Source organism: Condylura cristata, unplaced genomic scaffold (assembly GCF_000260355.1).
Source record: "Condylura cristata isolate star-nosed mole 26May11 unplaced genomic scaffold, ConCri1.0 scaffold00003, whole genome shotgun sequence".
NCBI lineage: Eukaryota > Metazoa > Chordata > Mammalia > Eulipotyphla > Talpidae > Condylura > Condylura cristata.
Window position 1 is genome coordinate 73,853,022 of NW_004567104.1, and position 19,878 is coordinate 73,872,899.

The window sequence follows — 19,878 nt, forward strand, 5'->3', positions numbered from 1 at the left end:
GCCCTGGGCCCTCGCTGCCACGCACCCCGGGGGCACATGCTGTGATGCTGGCGGCGGCCCCCGGAGCTGCGGCGAGGGACTGTCACCCGGCAGGGGTCCCGTCCTGCCAGCTCGGCCGCGGCCTCAAGCTGGGCTCCGGCTGTGCTGACCGGCCTCCCCCGGCCCAGCAGCCCAGGCTGAGGCCACTCGCAAGGCCTGGGCTCATTAAAACGGCCAGAGGCTGACCATAACCTCTGAATGTGTCCAGCTCAAGATGGGACGGGCCAGGGTTCATGCTGACCCACGGGGTCCTGGGGTCAGGGTGTGTGCAGCTGACCTCCATGAAGCGGTGGACAGCCCCACCTCTGACATCCCGGGAGCAGGGTTGGGGGACTGAGGTGCATGTTCTACTTTGGCGTGTTCACGAAGTCCAGACTCCTTTAAGGGTGGACTGCGACATTTTAGAGTGGACACACCACGAAGCGACGGGCACGGAGGCCAGGCGGGGACTCCGACAAGGCCCTGGACGGCAGAGCAAGGCCGAGTGTCCAGGTGGGATCCGGCCTCCCCTTCAGAGGCGCCCGGAAGGCTGCCCCACCCACCTGCCTACTTTCCCTTCACCCCCTCCCCTCCCAGTCCCGCTCAACCCCAAAAGCGAAAAAACAAAAATGTGATGAGCCCTGGATACTGATGGTCACCTCCAAGGCGGGGTGGCGGGAGGACAGGGCTGGCTGAGGGGCCGAGCACTGGGCCAGGAGCCCCAAGTCTTCACGCGTTCAGATCAACCCTGGAAGGTCCTTGGGCCCCGAGTGCCTCAGGTGTAATTAAAGGGCGCTGAGCAAAGGAGCTGAAGTTCCCTTAACGCGAGCAGCTTCCCCTTCCCATCGGACCTGGAAGAGCAGGGTGCGTCCTGCTCGCAGTTTGCCCCCGGAGCAAAGCTGGAAGGTGGATACCAAGGCGCCCCGGGGTGCCCTCAGAGCTGGGGGGGCAGGACACACCCTGGCCTATGACCACAGGGTAGCTGTGTGGCTCACCCCAGCCGGGTGCTACACCCTGGGGACACACCAGCCCAGAGCACATGACCCCACAGCGGCGAGCTGGCCACTGGCCCTTTGCTCCAAGTCTGCAGAGAACCAGCCTGCGCTAAACACTCGGCGAGTATCTCCACCCGCACGAGTTCCCGGGAAGTAAGACTGAGGGCTTCCGGGGGCCAGGACCCAGGGCTTTAAGCCGCACAGCCGCCAGTGAGTGAGCGCTCTTATGCCCGGCCCGTTTACGGACGCATGCCATGCAGGAAGTAAGCAATGCCTGTAAGCGCCGAAAGAAAGGAGGAAGTGGCCCGCCAAGGATTTGGGCCCCAAAGTCCACGCCCATTCCCCACCATCAGGACCTTAGAGCTGATGTACGGGTCCAGATTCTGCTTTCCTCGCAGAGGTCATCCTGGGACTTTCAGGTCGTTTCTGAGGCCCTTTTGGTAGTAGCATGGGAGCAAGCCCTGTTCTGACAGAGGGGACAGGCAGACAGAAGGCCGGGAGCTCTGCCTCGACGCGTCAGGCTGCATTCCCTCGCAGGGGCCCGGAGTGGCCAGCGAGGGAGCCTGAGAAATACAAGACGTGCCTCACAGAGCCTGGCGAGCTTCTCCGCATCCCCTCCCCCAAGGCGTGAAAGAATCAAATGAGGAAATCGGGAAGAGATTCTGGAATAAGAATAACAAGATTTCCTTTCCCTTCCACCTGAATTGGTCATCTGTAATTTTGCACAAATTCAATTTTAAAGTCATGCTTTGTAATTTGTGGAAAATCATATTAAATTAAACAGATCCATGTCTGGGCAATGACTTCTCTCTGTAGCAACATGTGACGGCTCGGGAGGTCGGGTCACACACAGGAGTCTCACCCAAGGAACATGACGGCGCCTTTTCAGGGGGCAGCAGAACGCGGACTCTGGCTCCCCTAAACATTTCGGGGTGGGGCCTCCCTGGCGTGATAAGGGTTAATTCTTAGCACAATCAAGCCCTACCTAGCCACCGCAGCATGAGGTCGATCCCGGGCCGGGGAGCTGACCCACAGGGCGTAGCAGACCTCTCCCGTCTCCCCTCAGCAGTGGACTTCATCAGTCGGCCTGTGCTGCTCCCCACTCTGTCTCTGGTGAAGCCTCTCACCGCCCTGCACTTCTGACCGGACCCCAGTTCTGTATGCATGAATAGATAAATCTTTAAAAAAAAATTTAGGGGTGACCACTGATCCCCAGGAGCGGTGATTCTGAATTACAGAGTATTATTATTAAGACCACCTTGTTAATGGCTTCTTGGTGGTAGAGAAGACAGTGCTGGGTCACCTGGCCACCCAGTGCCCGCGTAGGTCAGGGGCGGTGCCCCGATGCCCCGTCTGTCCCCGGCACACGCCTCGAGGATGGCTGGGGGTGAGGGTGGAAGGAGCCAGCCACCAATCGGCTCTAGAAGCGCGAGCTGTCGCCATTTTGGAGTCGGCCCCAGCACGCCTGCGGCCCAGGCAACGTCCTCGTCACGGTCTTGCTGTGCTGACGGAGGCACTAACGGCCCGGGTTAGACGGGACCAAGTCACAGGCTGCAGTTCCCACACCAGGGTGGGGTGGGGGTGAAAGCTCCCACGCGCATCCTGAAGATGCCAGCCCGGCGGGAGTCCGCGTAGCGGCAGTTTACGACAGAGTAGGGACGGAGGGGCACGGATCTGGAGAGGAGCCGCCCCTGCAAACCACAGGCAGAACCCCACCCCCCACCCCGACGCACCCGAGCTGGTGCCGACTTCACAGCTATTTTAGTAGCGTTATCATTATATCACGGGGTACGCACAGAGAGAGGCACCCACAGAGGGCGAGGGGCCAAAGAGCGGCAGCCCCCAGCGCCTTCACAAGCGGCCACGTTCACGCCCACGTGCGACCTGCAGCACCATCGCCAGCTGACTATTCCCTCCTCCCTCTGCACCTGAGGTTCTCCTCTCCTAGAGCACCCCAAGCAAGTGTAGGCAGGTGCCCCCCCCCCTACAAAGATGCCGGAGGAATCCGCACCGTGTACGTTCTTTGAGGCTCACAGTTGCGCCTGAAATGCTTCTAGTCGGTCACATAAAACCGTAGGGTCAAGAGGACTCCTACCCCCAAGCGGCAGCTTACGCATCTGGGGCCGCGCCCGCCGGATGAGCCGCAGACACCCAGGGCTGTGCTGAGCCAGCCAGGCTCGCAGACTGACCCTGTGGTGGGCACCCGAAGCCCTGTGGTGGACACTCTGCCTTTATGACGTCCGCGTGGTCACACTTGCGCCCCAGCGCTGAGGGTCGGGCCGCCCTCCTCCACACCCCCAAAGGGACTGGGCCGACCCCCGCTGGCCTGGAGCTCACTGGCCACGACAGCTGCTGCTGAGAACGGTGGGAGAGCCACGGGGTGTCCGGAAATCGGCACCGTTTCAGCTCCTGGTACGTGTGGGCCTTTGGACATCCAACAGCTGACAGGTGGCAGCAGGGACTGAGCTCCCAAGCCTCCCCACTTTCTACCCTCCCGCCCCCCCCCCCCCCCAATAAAACGCCAGGGGCCCATGTGAAGGAGCAGAATCACCCTTCCAGAAGGAAGGTTGGTTTTGAGACCTTGAACCCGGAGTGGGGATGTCCTAAACCCTAGAAGGACCCTGACCCCTCACCCGAGGCTGATCCAGCGCGTGGCACTGCCCTGTTCTCTAGAGACGCTTCCTTCTTTTAAAGCGACCGCCGCCTCACCCACCCACCGAGAACCCACACCGAGCTGGTGGCCAGCCTGCCACCGAAGCCCAGCCTTGGAAGAAATGGCACATTCCTTCTCCCTATCAACCCTCAAGTGTGTACAGAGAAACCGAAAATAGGCATGGTCGCCAATGTTTGTTTTTAGGGTGAGTTCTGTGCTTTTTTTTTTTTAATTATTATTTTGTTTTATTTACTGTGGGTGGTAATTGAATCTCTAGTATCAAAACAGAAAATGTCCTGCCAGAAAGAGATTATGGCAGAAAAGTCTATGGAAAGCAACTGGGCGGACAGTGAGGATCTTATTCAGGGCGTTTTGCAATCCAGATCTCTAATCTCCATAACAATCGGGCTGTTCTGCTTTTGGAGGCCATTGTTCAGGCAAAAGAAAACTCTGGGAGCTGAGGCTGGGGCAGTGAAATCTGAAAATAGACAGCAAACAGCCCCTGAGATGGCTCTCGGCACTGGGGAAGAGAAGCCCCGCTCTGGACTTGTGGGGGGCAAGGGGCGCCCGCCTGCCGCGCCCCACGAGTCCTCACAGCGCCTTCCGCGTTCCCTAAATCCGCCATGTTGCGTTAGAGAACGCTGAGCTGACTGAGTTACAGGCTCGTATTTCTGCTCCATAGCGTGAGGGAAAAGAAGAACATAAACGTGTGGGGCCATCGACCGGTCTGGAGAACTAGGAGGCCCCGGGGCGCACGGGGAGCTCATCACCTGTCTACCTGGGCACGTGGGGTTTGCTCTGCTGGGGGCAAACTTCCAGTCACCTGTGCCACCCGCTCATGGGGTCGGTCTTAGTTCCTTTTCAAATACCCACCTATGGCAGGCCCCTCTCTGCGGACCTGTACATTTGGGGTTATGCAATTGGCAGAGAGCTTCACCAGCATTTGAAAAGGGTGCCTGGTCAGCATGTCGGCTGCCCCAAGGTCTCTCCAAAACAAGGCCGCCTGCTTTAACAACAAGGACAGGACCGCTCCCAGAGGCGCCAGGTTCTTGAGTCCATCCCAGCCGCCTGGCTCTGGTCTTCCTGCCACCTTCAGCCCCCACATCTGCTGAGCCCTGAGCTTGAGGTTGGAGCAGGGAGGCCTCCTGGTGCCTGGTCTGTGCTCCACAGCTCCCCTGATCCAGGGCAGAGCCCCCTTTCTTGGCTACCATTGGGACCTCTGGTTCAGTCTGCACAGGAGCTCCGGAACAGAGTGAGAAACACCTAGCCTCACTGCCGTGGGAACCAGCAATTCCACTTCTGCTATTTATCTGAAGAGGAAAATGCTAATTCAAAAAGACACCCGCACCCCTTCGTTCACTGCAGCACTGTTCACGACGGCCATGATGTTGGGCACAACCCAAGGGCCGGATGACGGATGAGTGGCTAGAGCAGATGTGCACATGCACACGGCGGAATACTATGCAGGCATTAAAAAGCTGGGCCTTGCCATTGGTGACAACGTGGATAGACCTGGACGGGATGATGCTAAATGAAATAAGTAAGGTGGAGAAAGACAAATTCCAGATGATTCCACGCCTATGTGGAATAGCAAGAAACAAAACAAAGGAATGGGTGAAATGGAACCGAAACCAAACAAACCCTTAGAGTCTGATAGAATGGTGGTTATAGAGGGAGTGAGGGCTGGGAGGGGTGGGCACGGAATGGGTAGAGGGGTCAGGTAGGTGGTACAGATGGAAAGTACATCTCTGCTGGTAGGCATGGAGTGCTCCATGCAAATACCTAGGTTCCACAGTGTAGTAAACCAGTTTACTAAATTAAAAAAAAAAAAATGAAGTCTCTAATCTCATGCAGGAAAGAAAATGCACACATTTGCCTGGCTGGAAAATAGAAGTGCCATGGATATGGAATTCTCGCGAGGGACAACTCAAGGCCTGTAGCTGGAGCACGTGACTGAGCTACTCAGACAGGGACACGGAGGCCACCGCCCATCATACCCACGGGGGTGGACATGGGAAGGGATCTCTAGACCACCGGATGCCCCCCCTCTCTGCCTTGCTCGAGCGTGGCTGCTCCACACAAGAACCGGGGAAGGTTCAGCATGTGTGAAATCTGCACAAGGAACGTTCTGTCACGAGACGCCAGCCCTGACGCAAACACTTCTTTCTTCTCACTAGAAAACATGTCCAGGCCCTCCCTGGTGGCGCGGTGGGTCAAAGCACAGCACTGAGAATCTAAAGCCGCTTCCACATGAGTTCGATCCCCGCCTGCCCCGGAGGTGACCCACATGGCGCGGCAGACCTCTCCTGACCCGCCCGCTGCTCCCCTCAGCAGTGTACTTCATCGATCTGCCTGTTCTGCTCCCCACTCTGTCTCTGGTGAAGCCTCTCACCGCCCCTGAGCCTCTGGCCTGTACCCCAGTTCTGTATGCGCAAATAAATAAATCTTAAAACAAACAAACAAACAAACAAACAAAAACATGTCCAGGAGGCTTAAGCAACGCGCTCGGGAAATCGTGGCCTGACCACTTGGAGCCACAGGTCCACGCCGACGCTGGCTGAAAGTCAGCCCTCTGGGCGCAGGCGGCGAGGACGAGGGTGCCGACGGCGTGGCCGGGCCCCCGGAGGTGGCTTTGTGAAGCCAGAGCTGTGCAGTGCGCTGGCCCAGGGCGCGCGGGGTGCGACGCCGGCCTCTCGGAAACAGTGGGGAGAGAAGGCGGCGGCGTCCACTCAGTACCTCAGGTGGCAGGACAGGGGGCCGCGCTGGGGCAGCCACTTCAGACCAGGCAGCCAAGGGCCGCACAGCCCGCAGCAGAGGCCCTAGAACTTTCTTAAAGGAGAAAGCAAAGACTGGCTTCCCCATCCGCCTTGCCGGAGGGTCTGTGCGCGGCTCAGCACGAGCTTCGCTCGCTTCCCAGACGCACGCGTGTGCCGCACTGCAGCCCTGCTCTGCTGGCTGGCGAGGCTCTGGCTGCAGGGATGGGGCGGGGGGGGGATGTGCCAGGAAGAGAGCTGTCCCTCCCGGGCCCCGCCCGCCCACTCAAGGTGTCCCCAACCCTCTGGGGCTCTCCATTTCCACTCACTGCTCTCTGCCTGCTCCCCCCGCCCCCCACCTTTATTTCTGAATATTTGCAGGACACCTAGCGCAGGCTTCCCTGGGCGCTGCAGACCTCAGAGGCTCCCGAGCAACACGGCAGCTACACGCGAGTCCTTTTCACACGTGAAATCCCTCTCTGCGCGCTTATAATGAATGTGCCTTACAAGCTCATTTCTAGCACGCTGGATGATTTGCCTCGTTAGATCTTTAAGTGATCAGTTGGAGATGTATCGTGTATCGAATGCCAGGGGGTTGACGGGAGCTTCTGCTTCCACAGAGATCCAACAGCCCCATTTTTACTGCTTTTGAATGTCTAGGGCTGTCAGAAAAGAAAGGAAGGGGAGAGAAAGAGACAGAGACAGGGAGTGAGAGGCAGACAAAGAGACAGTGTGCAGGTAGCCATTTTACCACCAAGGCTGGAAAGGGGTTTGCCGTCTTCTACTGTGTCAACCCAAACTCCTCTCAGCCACCTGACTGATGAATGCTGTCTTACGTCGACATGATGACTTAGGCCACGACGTGGAGGCCCAGTGAGTGACCAGCCCAGTGCCCCTCCTCCCCTTGAGCCAGTGGGGTTTTCCTGGTCAGCCCTGAGTCCAGTCAGACCTCGGTCCAAGAGTGCGGACCCAGGGAACCTGCTTCCCACCGGCTCGGTTTGGCAGCCGGCTTCAGTCCAGGTCCCTCATGTCCTGTCTCAGAGTTGCTGGTTCTGAGTCTCTGTCTAGAAACCACAGAACTGTGGTGAGGGCGGGGTAATGTCTGACCTGTGCCCAGATGTAACCTAACTGGCCCAATGAAAGAGTTACAGCTCATACAGCTCATGCCTCGAGGCTTAGGGACCCCCCCCCCCACGCCGGCCCTAAATCAACCACTTTGTGTCTGCGCTTTTCTGTACCAACAACTGTCAGTCCATTGCTGTCTTCCTAAAAAGGAGGAAGTCAGGCAGCCTTCAACAAACTGCACATCATTTTTGGTAAATCAGGACTCACTTCTGAAAATGACTTGCTGGCGTGGCCTGAAGCTCCCTCTGAGAGGCAGGTGTGGCCGAAGCCTCAGCACCTCATCTTTCTAGCACCCGCCCTGGACACGGTCCCTTTCCTTTCCCACAACTAGGAGAGAACTCTAAACCCTGACTGTAGTTCACGACGAGGTCTTGGCTTGCACCAGTCTGCAGCCACAGCAACATGGCTTTCCATTCATTTCTAAGACCTAGTAAAATAGGAAGTTGAAATTAACCTCAGTCCTTTTAAAGTTAAAACCTCAACAAATAAACAGTGGTTTGGTGGCATGGCAACCTGCCCCCCCCACCCCCCACAATCTGTACCTGGCTTCAGATAATCTAAGATGTCTGTTTTGAGCGATTCTCAAGCACATTTGATTCTAGGTAAATAGAGGCGTGACTTTCTAGCTGTGCTTTTCTGCTGACGGAACTGGGTCTGCATACATGACCCTCCCGACGAAGTTCAACCGAGACGGCGGCCCCCAGACTCTGTAAACGCGAATTCTCCGAGTGCCCACCGCTGCCTCGCAGGAGCCGAGAACACTCCCACATCTGCTCGGCGCCACTGGAGACCCGCGCCGGCTACCGCTGGGATGTATTTCCACTTTGGAACTACCGTAGGCACGTGCGGAACTGTTACATAAAGCATCTTCTTAAGTGTTAATATAGAAGCTCTACAGCTAAGCCTACAGCAAAACCACCATTTTCCTACCTGTCAAGAACAAAATGAAAGTTCTGGTTGAAAGACAGTAACCCCTGATCGCTGCTAACTTTCTAATTTCATGGAAAAATCCCAAGGATCTACTCCAAACGGGAGGAGGGCAAAACAGCATTTTCTTCTAGCAAGGAGGAAAAAACGTGGAGAAGAAAAGTAGCTTTACATGAAAGTGTCTTGGACGCTTAGGCTTCCAAAGTTGCTCCTTTTACAAGTCAAGTACAGAAACCATATTTTGGAAGGACAGCGCACCGGCTATCGAGTTAACACATTCTTGAGAGTAGCAAGTGAGCCCCAGGGCACTCTAAAATTATTTTACTGAGATGTTGCAAAAGGAAAAAAAAAAGTCTTTTGAAAAGGAGGGAGAAGCTGGCTATGGCCCGCGTTAACCCGATACTCTGCTAAGCAGACAGCAGTCCAAAGAGCTGAAGAATGTCCGGCTGTGTCACGCCTCCAACCCAGGGCTGCTGAGAGCTAGGACAAGAATTCATCCCCCGCCACCCCACACCACCTTCTTTTCTGTCAAGGGGGTTGGGGGATCACATCTGATCCCCTCCTCCCCAAAAACCTTCAACGAAGCCCTGGTAGGGGTGACCATTCCCACTTGTCCCGCCGTGGGGCTGAATTTCCCGCCGCCATCACAGGGTCTACTGCGTTCAGGCCCGTTATCAGCAGACAAAGACACATCCCTCCATCAAGCTGGGAGTACACACGGCCAGGTAGGCAACGGCAAGGAAACAGAAGCTGCCTTTGAGGTCCCAGCTGCAGTCCTGGAGGTGACTCAAAGACCACAACACCTCAGAGGCATGATGGAGGACCTGCCTTCCAGAATCTCCCATTTAGACGAAAGGGATGGCTTCACGCCAGGCCGGCCACCTTTCCCGTGGGACGTGACCTGCGCTCTAACCGACCACACACACCTGCACTTTGGAACAGAAACTAATCAAGGTGCACATTTCAAATAGCCGTGAATGATCACGCAGCGCCAGGGCACCCGCCCCTGAGTTTGACACGCCTGAGAAAGGGGTGTGGCGGTGGCACTGACCTCCACAGCTGCGCCCTGCACAGCCCCGAGAAGACGGGCTCGGAGACTTGAAACCAGAGAGCAGACACCCGCTGGGGTCAGTGGTTCCCACCTTGTCGAGGGGTTTCGAGTACTATCTCGCGGGCACAGCGGGCTTTAACTCAGTTACTGCCATTTCACGGCGTCTCTGCAATTGCTGGCCAGCTCCGTGGGGAGGGGTGTAGCTTGCTTTCTTTCTTGATGGCAAATGTGTCCTGCGAACTCTACCTTGGGGGTGACGGGAACCAGCTCTCCAGCCCCGTCTTTATGTTTTCAGTGAGACTTTTTACATACAAGCCCGCACGTCTGAGGGCTACCGCCTGATGCCTGCGCGTTTCCCAGCCTCGTGGGCGCTGAGAAGACAGTGCAGGCGGCCTGAGTCTTCGCGTCAAGCGGCGATCCCGGCGCCGCGATGTCGTGGCCGGGTCTGGCCATCTGGGGCGCTTGTTACGCCGCGCATCTGACTCAGGGGGCTTGGGGGCCCCCGAGACCCTGTCTAACAAGGCCCCTGGCCACCTTCTGAGCTGGTGAAGTCAGAGTTGGGTTGGGTGCCCTGTGCCCGAGGGCAGGGGTTACTTACCCTGCATCTGACTCTGAGGCTGAGGGTTAAAGGCAGTGGAGTGGCTCAAGGAGGCCCGAGAGTTGGGGGTGGGGGCCGGGTGGTGTGGGCTGACCCTCATGGCCGTGCGCCGCAGCTGCTCCAATTCACTGAGACGCTCGGAAAAGGACAAGCTCCCAGGCTTGGTCTGGTCATCTAGTTTCTGCCGATGTCCTAGTGTGGGGAGGGTGGGGAGACAGGAGGGGGGTGGAAAGGTCAGCAATGTATTGTGGATCTGCTAACACGGGGCTCTCAGTCTCTCCCCTCCCTCTCCCCTGGCTCCCACAGTGGCTTGCAGGAGCTTTGCACATGCGGAAGCTCCCAGCGGGGCTGGGGGTGATGGTCCCCACAGCAGACGGGGGCTCCCTTTGTCTTCTGGGCCCCAGCACCCACCCCAGCCCTCTGCACCCATCTGCACTGGGCCGGAGGCAAGGGCGTAAGGGCGGGGTGGCGCTGGCAGTGGCGGGAGGGGCGAGATGCATTAATTGCTGGCACCGGGCCACCCGCTGTGGGCTAAGCCAGGCGGCAAGTAGGTGCCCTCTCAGGCCGGCATCGCCGCTCCCCTGCGCACCCCCACGGGCAGGTTTCAGAGGCAGCCAAGTGGGCCCTGGGGCTTAGCAGCAGGAAATGAGGTGTGGCTACAAACCCACAGCCCGGGAGTCAGGTTCCTGTTCGTGCAAGGCAGGGGCAGCCCCTCGCTCTCCCTCTCCCTGCAGCTTTTCACTCTTCCCGGAAGCTGACTCCCCCTGCAGCCCCAGAGCGGACGGACAGGAAGATGCAGTGGCCTCATGGCCACTGGCCTTCCGGGGGGCTGCATGAGCTTCCTGGGGGCTCCGGGCCCTCCGTGGGCCTGGGTTGCCTCGCTCCTCGTCAAAGTGACGGTCCCGGGTGCAGCGGGCGACAGGCCAGTTGCAGGAAGCGGCCGGGGGGCTGGGGCTCAGGATTCTGCTTCGTCCCCTCATCCTCCATCAAGACGACGAGGCTCGCACGTCCCCACAGTCCAGGGAGGAGGATGCCCTCCTGCTCCAGTCTCCCCCTTGCTTCGAAGAAAGAGTCATTGACCGATTTCACACCCCTCCCCCGCGGTCAAAGGCTCCCGCACAATCGGGGCTCTTTCAGCTGCCCTGACCCTGCTCTGGGTGAGAAAGAGCATCCCTTGATCTCTCCCCACCCCCACCACGGGGGTGGGAGAAGTACATTTTCCCCCAGCTCCCCATCGCTACCATTACAAAATTAAGTCTTATAACTGGTAGGATGGTTCCAAATCTCCCTGGCTTGCTCTCTTCCTGCTGCCAGGCCGGCTGGCACAGCTGAGCTGTCTCAGATTCCAGACCAGAAAAAGCACCCACTATACTGCAGTGATTTTATCACGAACAAGACCTGCTTGGCTCCAGGAGGAGGAAAAATACTTAAGCATAATATTTGTGCAGTTCAAATGCAACGCTCCCTCTTTTCATGTGTCACCAAGGCAAATCTGGACTCTGATTCAGCCCTCGGCGCAGCACACGGCCCGAGCACAAACAGCCTGAGTCACACAGGCCCAGCACACAGCAGCGAGCCTCTCGCTGGACGAGTATTTTAAGTACCAGCCTTGTGGGCGAAAGGCCATCAGGCCAGGGCCAGGCACACCCGCCTGTCCCTCTGCCCCGCCGGCACCCCCCTCCCCCAAAAGTCCAGAAACGTGTCTTTCTAGAACATTCTATTTGCCAGTCATGGTATCACTCGGTGACTGTGGATGGAGCTTGACCGGCCTCCTCCTTCCTCTCATCTCTGTGACTTCCTGACGGGAGACTGAAAAAAATCTCAAGTTTGCCTGACAGAAAAACAAGCACTTTTGACTCAAAAACCATTTGAAGCGTAACAGGCCTGCTCTTCCAACCACAGCCTCACGCCTGGTCTCAGGAGTCAAGGAGGGAGAAGGTCAGGACAAATGATTCTGGAAGGACCTCTGAAGGAGTGCAGACTGGCCAAGGGATGGTGCAGAGGTTCCAGCAGATTTTGGGTCTATTTCAAAACCTTACATTCCTTGGGCCAGAGGGGCATTTTTGGAGAACAGCGTGTCAAGGACAGGGGGTCATCCAGAAATGAGGTGTCCGAGCTCATTCAGAACGCGTGGCTTTGTGCTCTCTGGAGGAAGGTCGTGCTGGGGGCTGGGGGAAACGGGATGGGGGAGGGCACGGCACGTGACCTCTCCGTGCCCAGGTACAGGGGGAGATTTCAGTTTGTATCAGCCCCCTCTCAATGCCCTATGCTGCAAAAGAAAAAAAAAAAAAAGTTCGCACTAAGCTGTGAGTGAGTTCTGTACCAGCTGACACCTGCCAAAATCGCAGTCATTTAACGAGATTAAGTGGTGACTGTCTGCTTTAGCAGGAATGTTCGGGCGCAGCGCTCAGAGAAAACAATTGTTCACTCTGAGCCGTGTCCTAAGCCCTGCCGAGTCTCGGGGCTCAGTTTCGTGCCTGAAGAACAGGGGGTGGAAAGCGGTCACAGGCACCCAGCACCCCCAGCGTCTGCTCCCTGGGGGCGAAAGCTTTTTCGCTTTTGCAGGAAATCCGGACCCCTTGCTCACTGGGCTTGCAGGAGAGCTCGGCCCGGCAGGGGGGCGTGAGAAGTTTTATTGTGCGGCTGTAGCGCTTCTAAGCTCCAGCTAAGGAACGTGGGATTCTTCTTTTCTGAAGCTATCCGATTTCAGGTGCCAAAGAGCAATATTTTGCGTGAAACAGAGAAGCTTCCGATATAAACGTTCAAGCTGGGGAAAATGAATGCTTTATGTTCCCAGTTTCCTGTATCTGTGTGCAATTAAAATGCCAATTTGCCCTCTGAATTTTAAATACGGGAGTGTGGAAAATGTCCACGGTCAGACTTTCTTACTGCACACTGAGCCACGGGGAATTCAGCCCTGGCTTCTGGGGAATTATGATGCAGCCCCAAACATGGGCAACGTGGCAGCCCGGTTTTAGCGGGGGATGCACATCGGAAGTCATGGGGAACGTTGATTGGGTGGCCCAGAAAATAGTGGCCACCTCCAGATTTCACCCTCGGACATTTTATTGCACATGAAGCTGAGGTGAAGGGAACCTATGATCGTTCTATTTCCATTTTCACATTTTTGGAATAAAACATTCTGGATTCGAAATTTGGTATGTATGCCACCTCGTAAAAAAAGCCGAAAAGAAAATAAAGAATTCAAATAATTTAAATCCAGCCACCAAACTGTACTTCTTCACCCCCAAAACATATACATTCAATAATTCCCAGAGGGCTACGCTCAGAGTTCTGGTATTTGTGATCAGTTATGAGAGCGGCTTCCAGCCTTCTGCTCTAAAAAGTAGACTAAGCAGGTAGCTGTAGCTCATCAATAATTGAAGGGAGCGGCCTTTTCCCAGGCAGCGTTTTTATCTGTCAGTGCTGACTGTGGCTGCCAGTGAAATACAGGGTAAGATCTTCCGACAAAGACAACCTGGGCTGGGTGAATGACTTTCTAGCGGCCCACTGGGTCATCCAGTTTGTGCACGAGATGACTGCTTCCTTGCTAAGTGTCTCTGCAGACGCTGTGTTTTCAAAGCACAGCTCTGGCGAGTAGCTGAGAAAAAGCAGAGCGGAATGAAAATACCCAAAGACACCTACACACGCGGGCGTGTGCCCCCAGCCCGCACTGCTCTGAAGGGCGCTCGAGAGGCCTCCCGTGGGAAGGGTGAGGGTCGAGATACAGAGCTCAGGGTTTGTCTTGCCTCTACTGGCTGCTGCCTGGTGATGATGGGCAAGAAACGGATGGGTGCAGAGAGCAGCTCACCAGAAAAACAGCGTGGCCTCTAGGCTGCAGGGCCCTGAAAGTCACAGGCACTAGAACGCAGTGTTGGCACAGGCGAATGCCCGCCTGCGAGTCCCTGGCAGGAGGTGAGACAACCCGCCTCCCTGTAGACTCCCCGCCTGCTGGTTGGTTCACTGCTGGGCAGCATTATCCCGTGTCACAGGGTGGGTCTAGCATACATGCCCAACTGCAACATCCCATCTGACTCATGACCAAAGTATCTTCATGGGTCACCTCTCCAGGCTTGCTGTCCATGTATGCATGGCTAGTCTGGCCCTCCCTCGCCCACCCCCTGCCCCAGCCTCTTCCCTTAGCACTAAGCTAAGAAACCAGCCCCAGGCGAGAGGGCTTCCGCACCAAGACCCTCTGGAGAAATCAACCTTGGTCTGCCACCGAGGGGTGGGATGCAGAGCTCAGAGGCTGGTCACGGACCCAATTTCACCACCAACTGGAGGAAACAGCTCCTCTCCCCAGACACACACAGCCTGGTCTCAGTGGCCCTACACAGGCGGCCTCTGAGAACCCCACGTGGGCCACGGGCACAGGCACCGGCAGCGTGATGGTCGGTCGCAGGCACTAGGGGTGGGATCTGCACACTCCGCTCAGCTCTCTGCCCCCGGCTGGGCACAGGGCCTGAGCAGAGCGTGGCCCGCACACCCGAGCGGGCATCGGAATCACCAGCCATTCTGGCTCGACGGGTCTGGGTGGAACCAGAGAATCTGCCTATCTAATGATGGGGGGTGGGTGGGCGGTGAACCCCTCCCGTGGGCCAGAAATTAAACCACCAGGTACCCAGAGTGGGGTCCAGCGTCCCCGGCACGGAGCGATGGTCTCACATGGGGATAACTGTCGGCTTTATTTTTTCCTTAATTGTTAAACTCTTTGACGTTTATAGCTCAAGGCCGACCCTGCAGCTGGCCGGATGTGTGACCAGTTCTCCCGTCAGCGCGATGCGGCAGGGAGGCAGGCGGGGCTGACCATGGGCCATGCGGTAAGAAGCAGGATTCCCCGTGGGGGGCCGCCCCTGCTGCCGGCGAAGGCTGGGTCCACAGGGCCCATCACCCCACTCTGGAAATGCACAGTTAAGACCTCGGGGGCCCGCGGGCCACGGTGCCGGCACAGAACCCTCGTGGCCCAGGGAGGTTAGGGCTCCCCACGCTCCATTGGCTTGTCCACCCGACTTTGCCGTGGACAAGAGCAAGGCTCTTCACCACTCAGCCTCCTTATCTGGAAGGCTGGAATTAAAGGACTAAGGTGGATTACTCTGAGGGCTCTAAAAGCCCTCGCTGCAATTACATCCATGGCAGCAAGCAGCAACTCAGCGCTCACCGCAGCCGGCTCCGAGGGCCTCTGCTGGACAACGCCAGGTGTCAGGACTGTCTGAGTTTTCTGTCTTTTTCCCCAGGGCAGACGCTTGGCCTCTGGGACCCAAGTCCACTGTCAGCCGGTCTTTGCCACTCTACCTTGAGCCCTAGTGGTCTTCACACCTGGGTTCCACCCAGCCCGACTGGTCGCCAGAGCTTCGCACCATGCACCCCGACCCCTGCCGTTTCATCGGGGACCCCCGGGCAGTCGGGGGCCCTGGGCCGGCCCGTGGCCCCTCTCTGCCCCCCGAGGCCTTCGCCGAGCCTGTCCTGTGGACGGGGTGTCCCACTGCAGCTCTGCCTCCCGGCATCCCCGGGCCTTAAAACTTGCGCTGGAGCCTGGGAAGTCCTCCGGGGGCTGCAGCTGGGGAAGAAAGCTGCTCTGCTGGACCTTAGTCCAGGTCTCACTCCCCGCCTCTCCTCTTGGCTAGGAGATGCAACGCTCTTGGTCTCCGCGCACCCCTCCCATCAGCAGTGGGAATTTCGGCCCGAGGTGACGCTCACCACCTGGCTGGCGAAACTGCCCACCCCGCTTCACCCGGTGTCGGGGGCCTCAGTTCTCCTTGCTCGGCCCCTGCTCCCTCCCGCAGGTGGGAAGGGCCGCTAGGATGCCAGGGCTTCCTCGCAGCGCGCGCCACTTACCCACGGGTCCTAGCGCGGCCTCCGGAGCAAGCCAGAGGCAGCGGAGCCTCTGCTCTGCTCTGGAAGAACTGTGCCTGAACCAGGCGAGTGGGTCACCGCCAAGCCTGCTCCCCTGTCCTGGGGCTCCCCAAGTCTTAGTCTGCAGTGCCTCATCCCTGGCCTAGGGCGTTTTCCAGAGCTAGGCAGGCACTGCTGAGCCCTGTGGTGAAAACCCCTTGCTTGGAACTAGCAAGTGCAAGGCTGGAGCTGCCCACTCTGCCACTCTGCTCCGGCCACCCTGCCCGCTCTCTCTGGCCACCCCGCCCAACTTGCTAGGGCTCCGGCCTGCACTTGCTGTTTTCCTTAGTCCAGAACACTCTTTCCCCAGATGCCCAGGGCCTGGACACCTCCTAGCCTTCAAGTCCTTGCTTTAATTTCCCCTCCTCCCTGAGGAGCTCCTCAGCACCCCAGTCTCCACGGCCCCGCTCCCCGACATGGCCAGTCTCCACCTGTAGCACTAGTTTCCTCCACAGCACTCGCTACTGCTCCTTCGAGCTCACTGCACCGCAGCTCCGAGGGGCCTACGCTGTTATGGCCAGTGCCTGCAACTGCCTCTAGCACTTAGTCGGCCCACGGCATGTTGACCGACTGTGTGCTCAGGCCCTTCATGACCGGGACTCACAGAAACGACGGGCGGTGAAAAATGTGGTCTCCGAGCAGAGTTTCCATCCTGACAGAAGTCACGTCGTGTACAGAGCTTGTCTTTTACCAACTCGAAAAATAAAAGAAGGCGCCAGAGGCCCTGAGTTAAGTGAGGGTGGGATCCCGACAGGCACACAGCTGCTGTGGCATCGCTGGCTTTTTTGTAGTGAGCATTATACACATTACACACTTACTCAGAGAGACACTCAGACACAAGCACAGACACACACACTCAGACAGACACACAAGGACAGACACAACGCTCAGATACACACAGACAAAACACTCAGACGCAACACTCAGACAGACACACAGACACACACACAGACACACACACTCAGACACAACACTCAGACACAAACATAGACACAACACTCAGATGCAACACTCAGACACAAACATAGACACAACACTCAGACACACACACAGACACAATGCTCAGACACACACAGACAAAACACTCAGACGCAACACTCAGACACACAGACACACACACAGACTCACACTCAGAGATACACACACTCAGACACAGACAACACTCAGACACAAACACAGACACACACTGAGAGATACAGACAGACACAAGCACACACACACTCAGGTACGTACACACAAGGACAGAGATGCACACACTCAGAGAGACGCACAACACTCAGACACCACTCTGCTGGACACACACATAGACATACACTCAGATACACACACGCACAGACACACAACACTCAGACACACACACCCTCAGATGCAGACACACACAAAGAGACACACAGACAGACACACAGCTGCGCTGAGGACATGAACTGTCACAGAGAAGCATAAAGAGAAAGCAGCGGTTAAGGGGAGAGGCAAATCGCCTAACTCCGACTTCAGCTCCACTGCACCCCACCCCACAGGGCCTGCCTGTACCCCTCCCTGAAGCACGTGCCCCAGATTCAGGGGGCTCACAGTGTGGCCATGACTACTTAGCTCCCACACGAACCCTCAGCCCCAGCCTCCGCCCTTCCGCGTGGCCTTCCCAGCTCTTCCTGCTGTCCAGTAAGGGGGTGTGGGGGTGTGGGGTGGGGAGCCCCTCACACCCCCCGTCCTGTGTACTTGCTTAGTCAGAGGGAGCCCTCTGGGGAGTGGCTGCCTCCACCTGAGAGGACACAGGGCAGAGGGTGACTGACTGGGGAGGTAGGAGGCAGGGCCTGAGCGCTGTAGGCTCACTCTGGATGCAGCCAGCAGGGTTAATCTCCATGGTGCCAGGAGGTGAGGAACTTCCCTCTCATTCCTAAAAGCCCTGCCCTGTAGGCCCCCTGGGGCTTTGTAGGGTGACATCTGATTCCCACCTCTCTCTCTCTCTCTCTGTGTCTCTCAGTGCTACTGAAGTTCTGGGCTGGCCTCACGGAAACAGGTGCTGACAGGCCGGCCAAAATCCTTCAGTAAATGGCTGAGGGGCCCTGGCCAAGAGTAACCAGCAGAGTTTCCAGCAGGCCAGAGCCCTACCTCACACCACGCAGAGAAAGAGCTCTCAGGTTTGGGGGACGGTGATCCCCTGCAGGCTAACTTCACCCACTGTTGTTAGCATGCCACTGAGGAGAGGGGGTCGTTGCCCCAGGATGGCTGAGTGGGTGAGTGGCCCATTCAGAGACACAGGCCAGTGCTGAAAATGTGGGTCCCGGGACGCGGGGAGGGAGAGAGCTCCGTATCCCAGACACACGTGCCCCATGCTCACGCCGCCGTGCGCAGCTGGGCCGGGGAGCGGAGCGGGGCAGTCAGCGAGGCTGAGGCAGCTGCCTTGCAGAGCGGCCACACGGCCGGCCCTCCGGGCGGGGCGGCCAGCCCCCCTTCTGTCTTTGCGATCGGAGGGGCCCCTGCCCAGCTCTGCCCCTCTAAGACACAAGAGCAGAACCACCCTTTCAACCACGTCTTGACCTTTCTCTCCTTTTAGCTCTGGGTGTAAAAGCCCAACCGGGAGGGGAGCCTCTCCCCTCCCGCAGATTATGGGAGTCTCTCCCGGGCCCCCCGCCCCCGCCCGGCCTCTTCTCCTCCCCACTCACGCTCTCTTGGCTCCCTCGGCCTCTCTGCAGAGAGGTACAGAGCAGCTACTGTGCGGGCCCTGAAGGCAGGGCCTCGAGAGCTCCATACAAGCCGGTTATTCTCCAGCTTGTTTTCTTTGGCTTCGGCTTCGTGACACAGAATGAGTCAGGCAGTATTAGCTTTCAATCGGGAAGTGGTGTGGTCAACCGAAGCTGTTTGCGGCTAGATTGTGAAGATAGGTAGGGCAGGTAATGAAGAACAGCCCCTGGTACTCGGGAGGAAGCAGAGGCAGGAGGCCGGCCTAGGGGCCGCAGCCCCCGAGGCAGCGGGCTTGAGGCCCTCTGTCTGTGTCGGCAGAGGCCTGGACGCTGAGCTGTGGGCCGCAAAGGCAGGGGCCCGGCGTAGCAGGGCTGAGCGCTCTGTGGGCGCAGGGACTTCTTGTCTGAATGGCCACGCCGTGGGGAATCTCGCTAGCAGGTTGCTTCCACGCACAGCCGGTCTCTGGCTGGGTCCTTGCTCATGCTTCTCCCTGGCGCGGCTGTCAATCACACGCCTAGACCCTGGCCTGCTGCACGGCCCCGGCCCTCCCTGTCTCAGGCCCCATCCGGGATGCCCGGGCTGGCAGGCTGGCTCGCCCCCGCCGGCGCAGGAGATGAGGTCCTGAAAGTGCCATCCCCCCTGCAGGTGTGGGATCTACTTTGAGAAGCAGCTAAGATCTTAGAACCATCAGATCCTCGCCCTCCCTCTGCAGATGAGGATCCCGGGGCCTCGGGGAGCCTGGCAGAGCCCGCAGGCCCCAAGCCCCAGTCCCAGGCCAGCCTCTTTCCACTGGGCCGCTGTACCCCGCCCAGGGCTCGGATTCCTTTTACAGTTCAACCCAGCAGCTCCCAAGCCCAGCCCAGCCCTGGAGACTCAAATTTCAGCAGCTTCCAGTTCTTTCTCCCTGCACTCCGCTACCTATTTATTTTGAGACCGGCTGAATCACCCACGGAATAGAAGGAGTTTCTCCAAACCGGCTCCGGCAGGGCAGCGTGACAGCAAATGAACAGGACGGCCAGGGCCTGGGGCCTGATGAGATTCTGGCTTCGGAGCAGCTGCAGCTGGATTCGTCCAGGGGAACCTGCGTGGGGCTTCAGGGTGTAAGGTTTCACCTCCCTGAAATCTGACCCAGAAATCTCAGGCCAGCAGCATATATAGAAAGCCTGGGTGAAGGGCGGAGCATG

General features: G+C 57.8%; 1 protein-coding gene across 1 annotated transcript in view; it reads right to left on the bottom strand.

Moving 5' to 3' along the window:
* RUNX1 (runt-related transcription factor 1) overlaps positions 1-19,878 on the bottom strand; it is an 86,422-nt gene that overhangs the window by 20,741 nt on the left and 45,803 nt on the right. Inside the window, exon 5 of the mRNA XM_012730857.1 lies at positions 10,121-10,312. Within this exon, the coding sequence (XP_012586311.1) occupies positions 10,121-10,312 (192 nt within the window). The remainder of the gene's footprint in view (positions 1-10,120; positions 10,313-19,878) is intronic.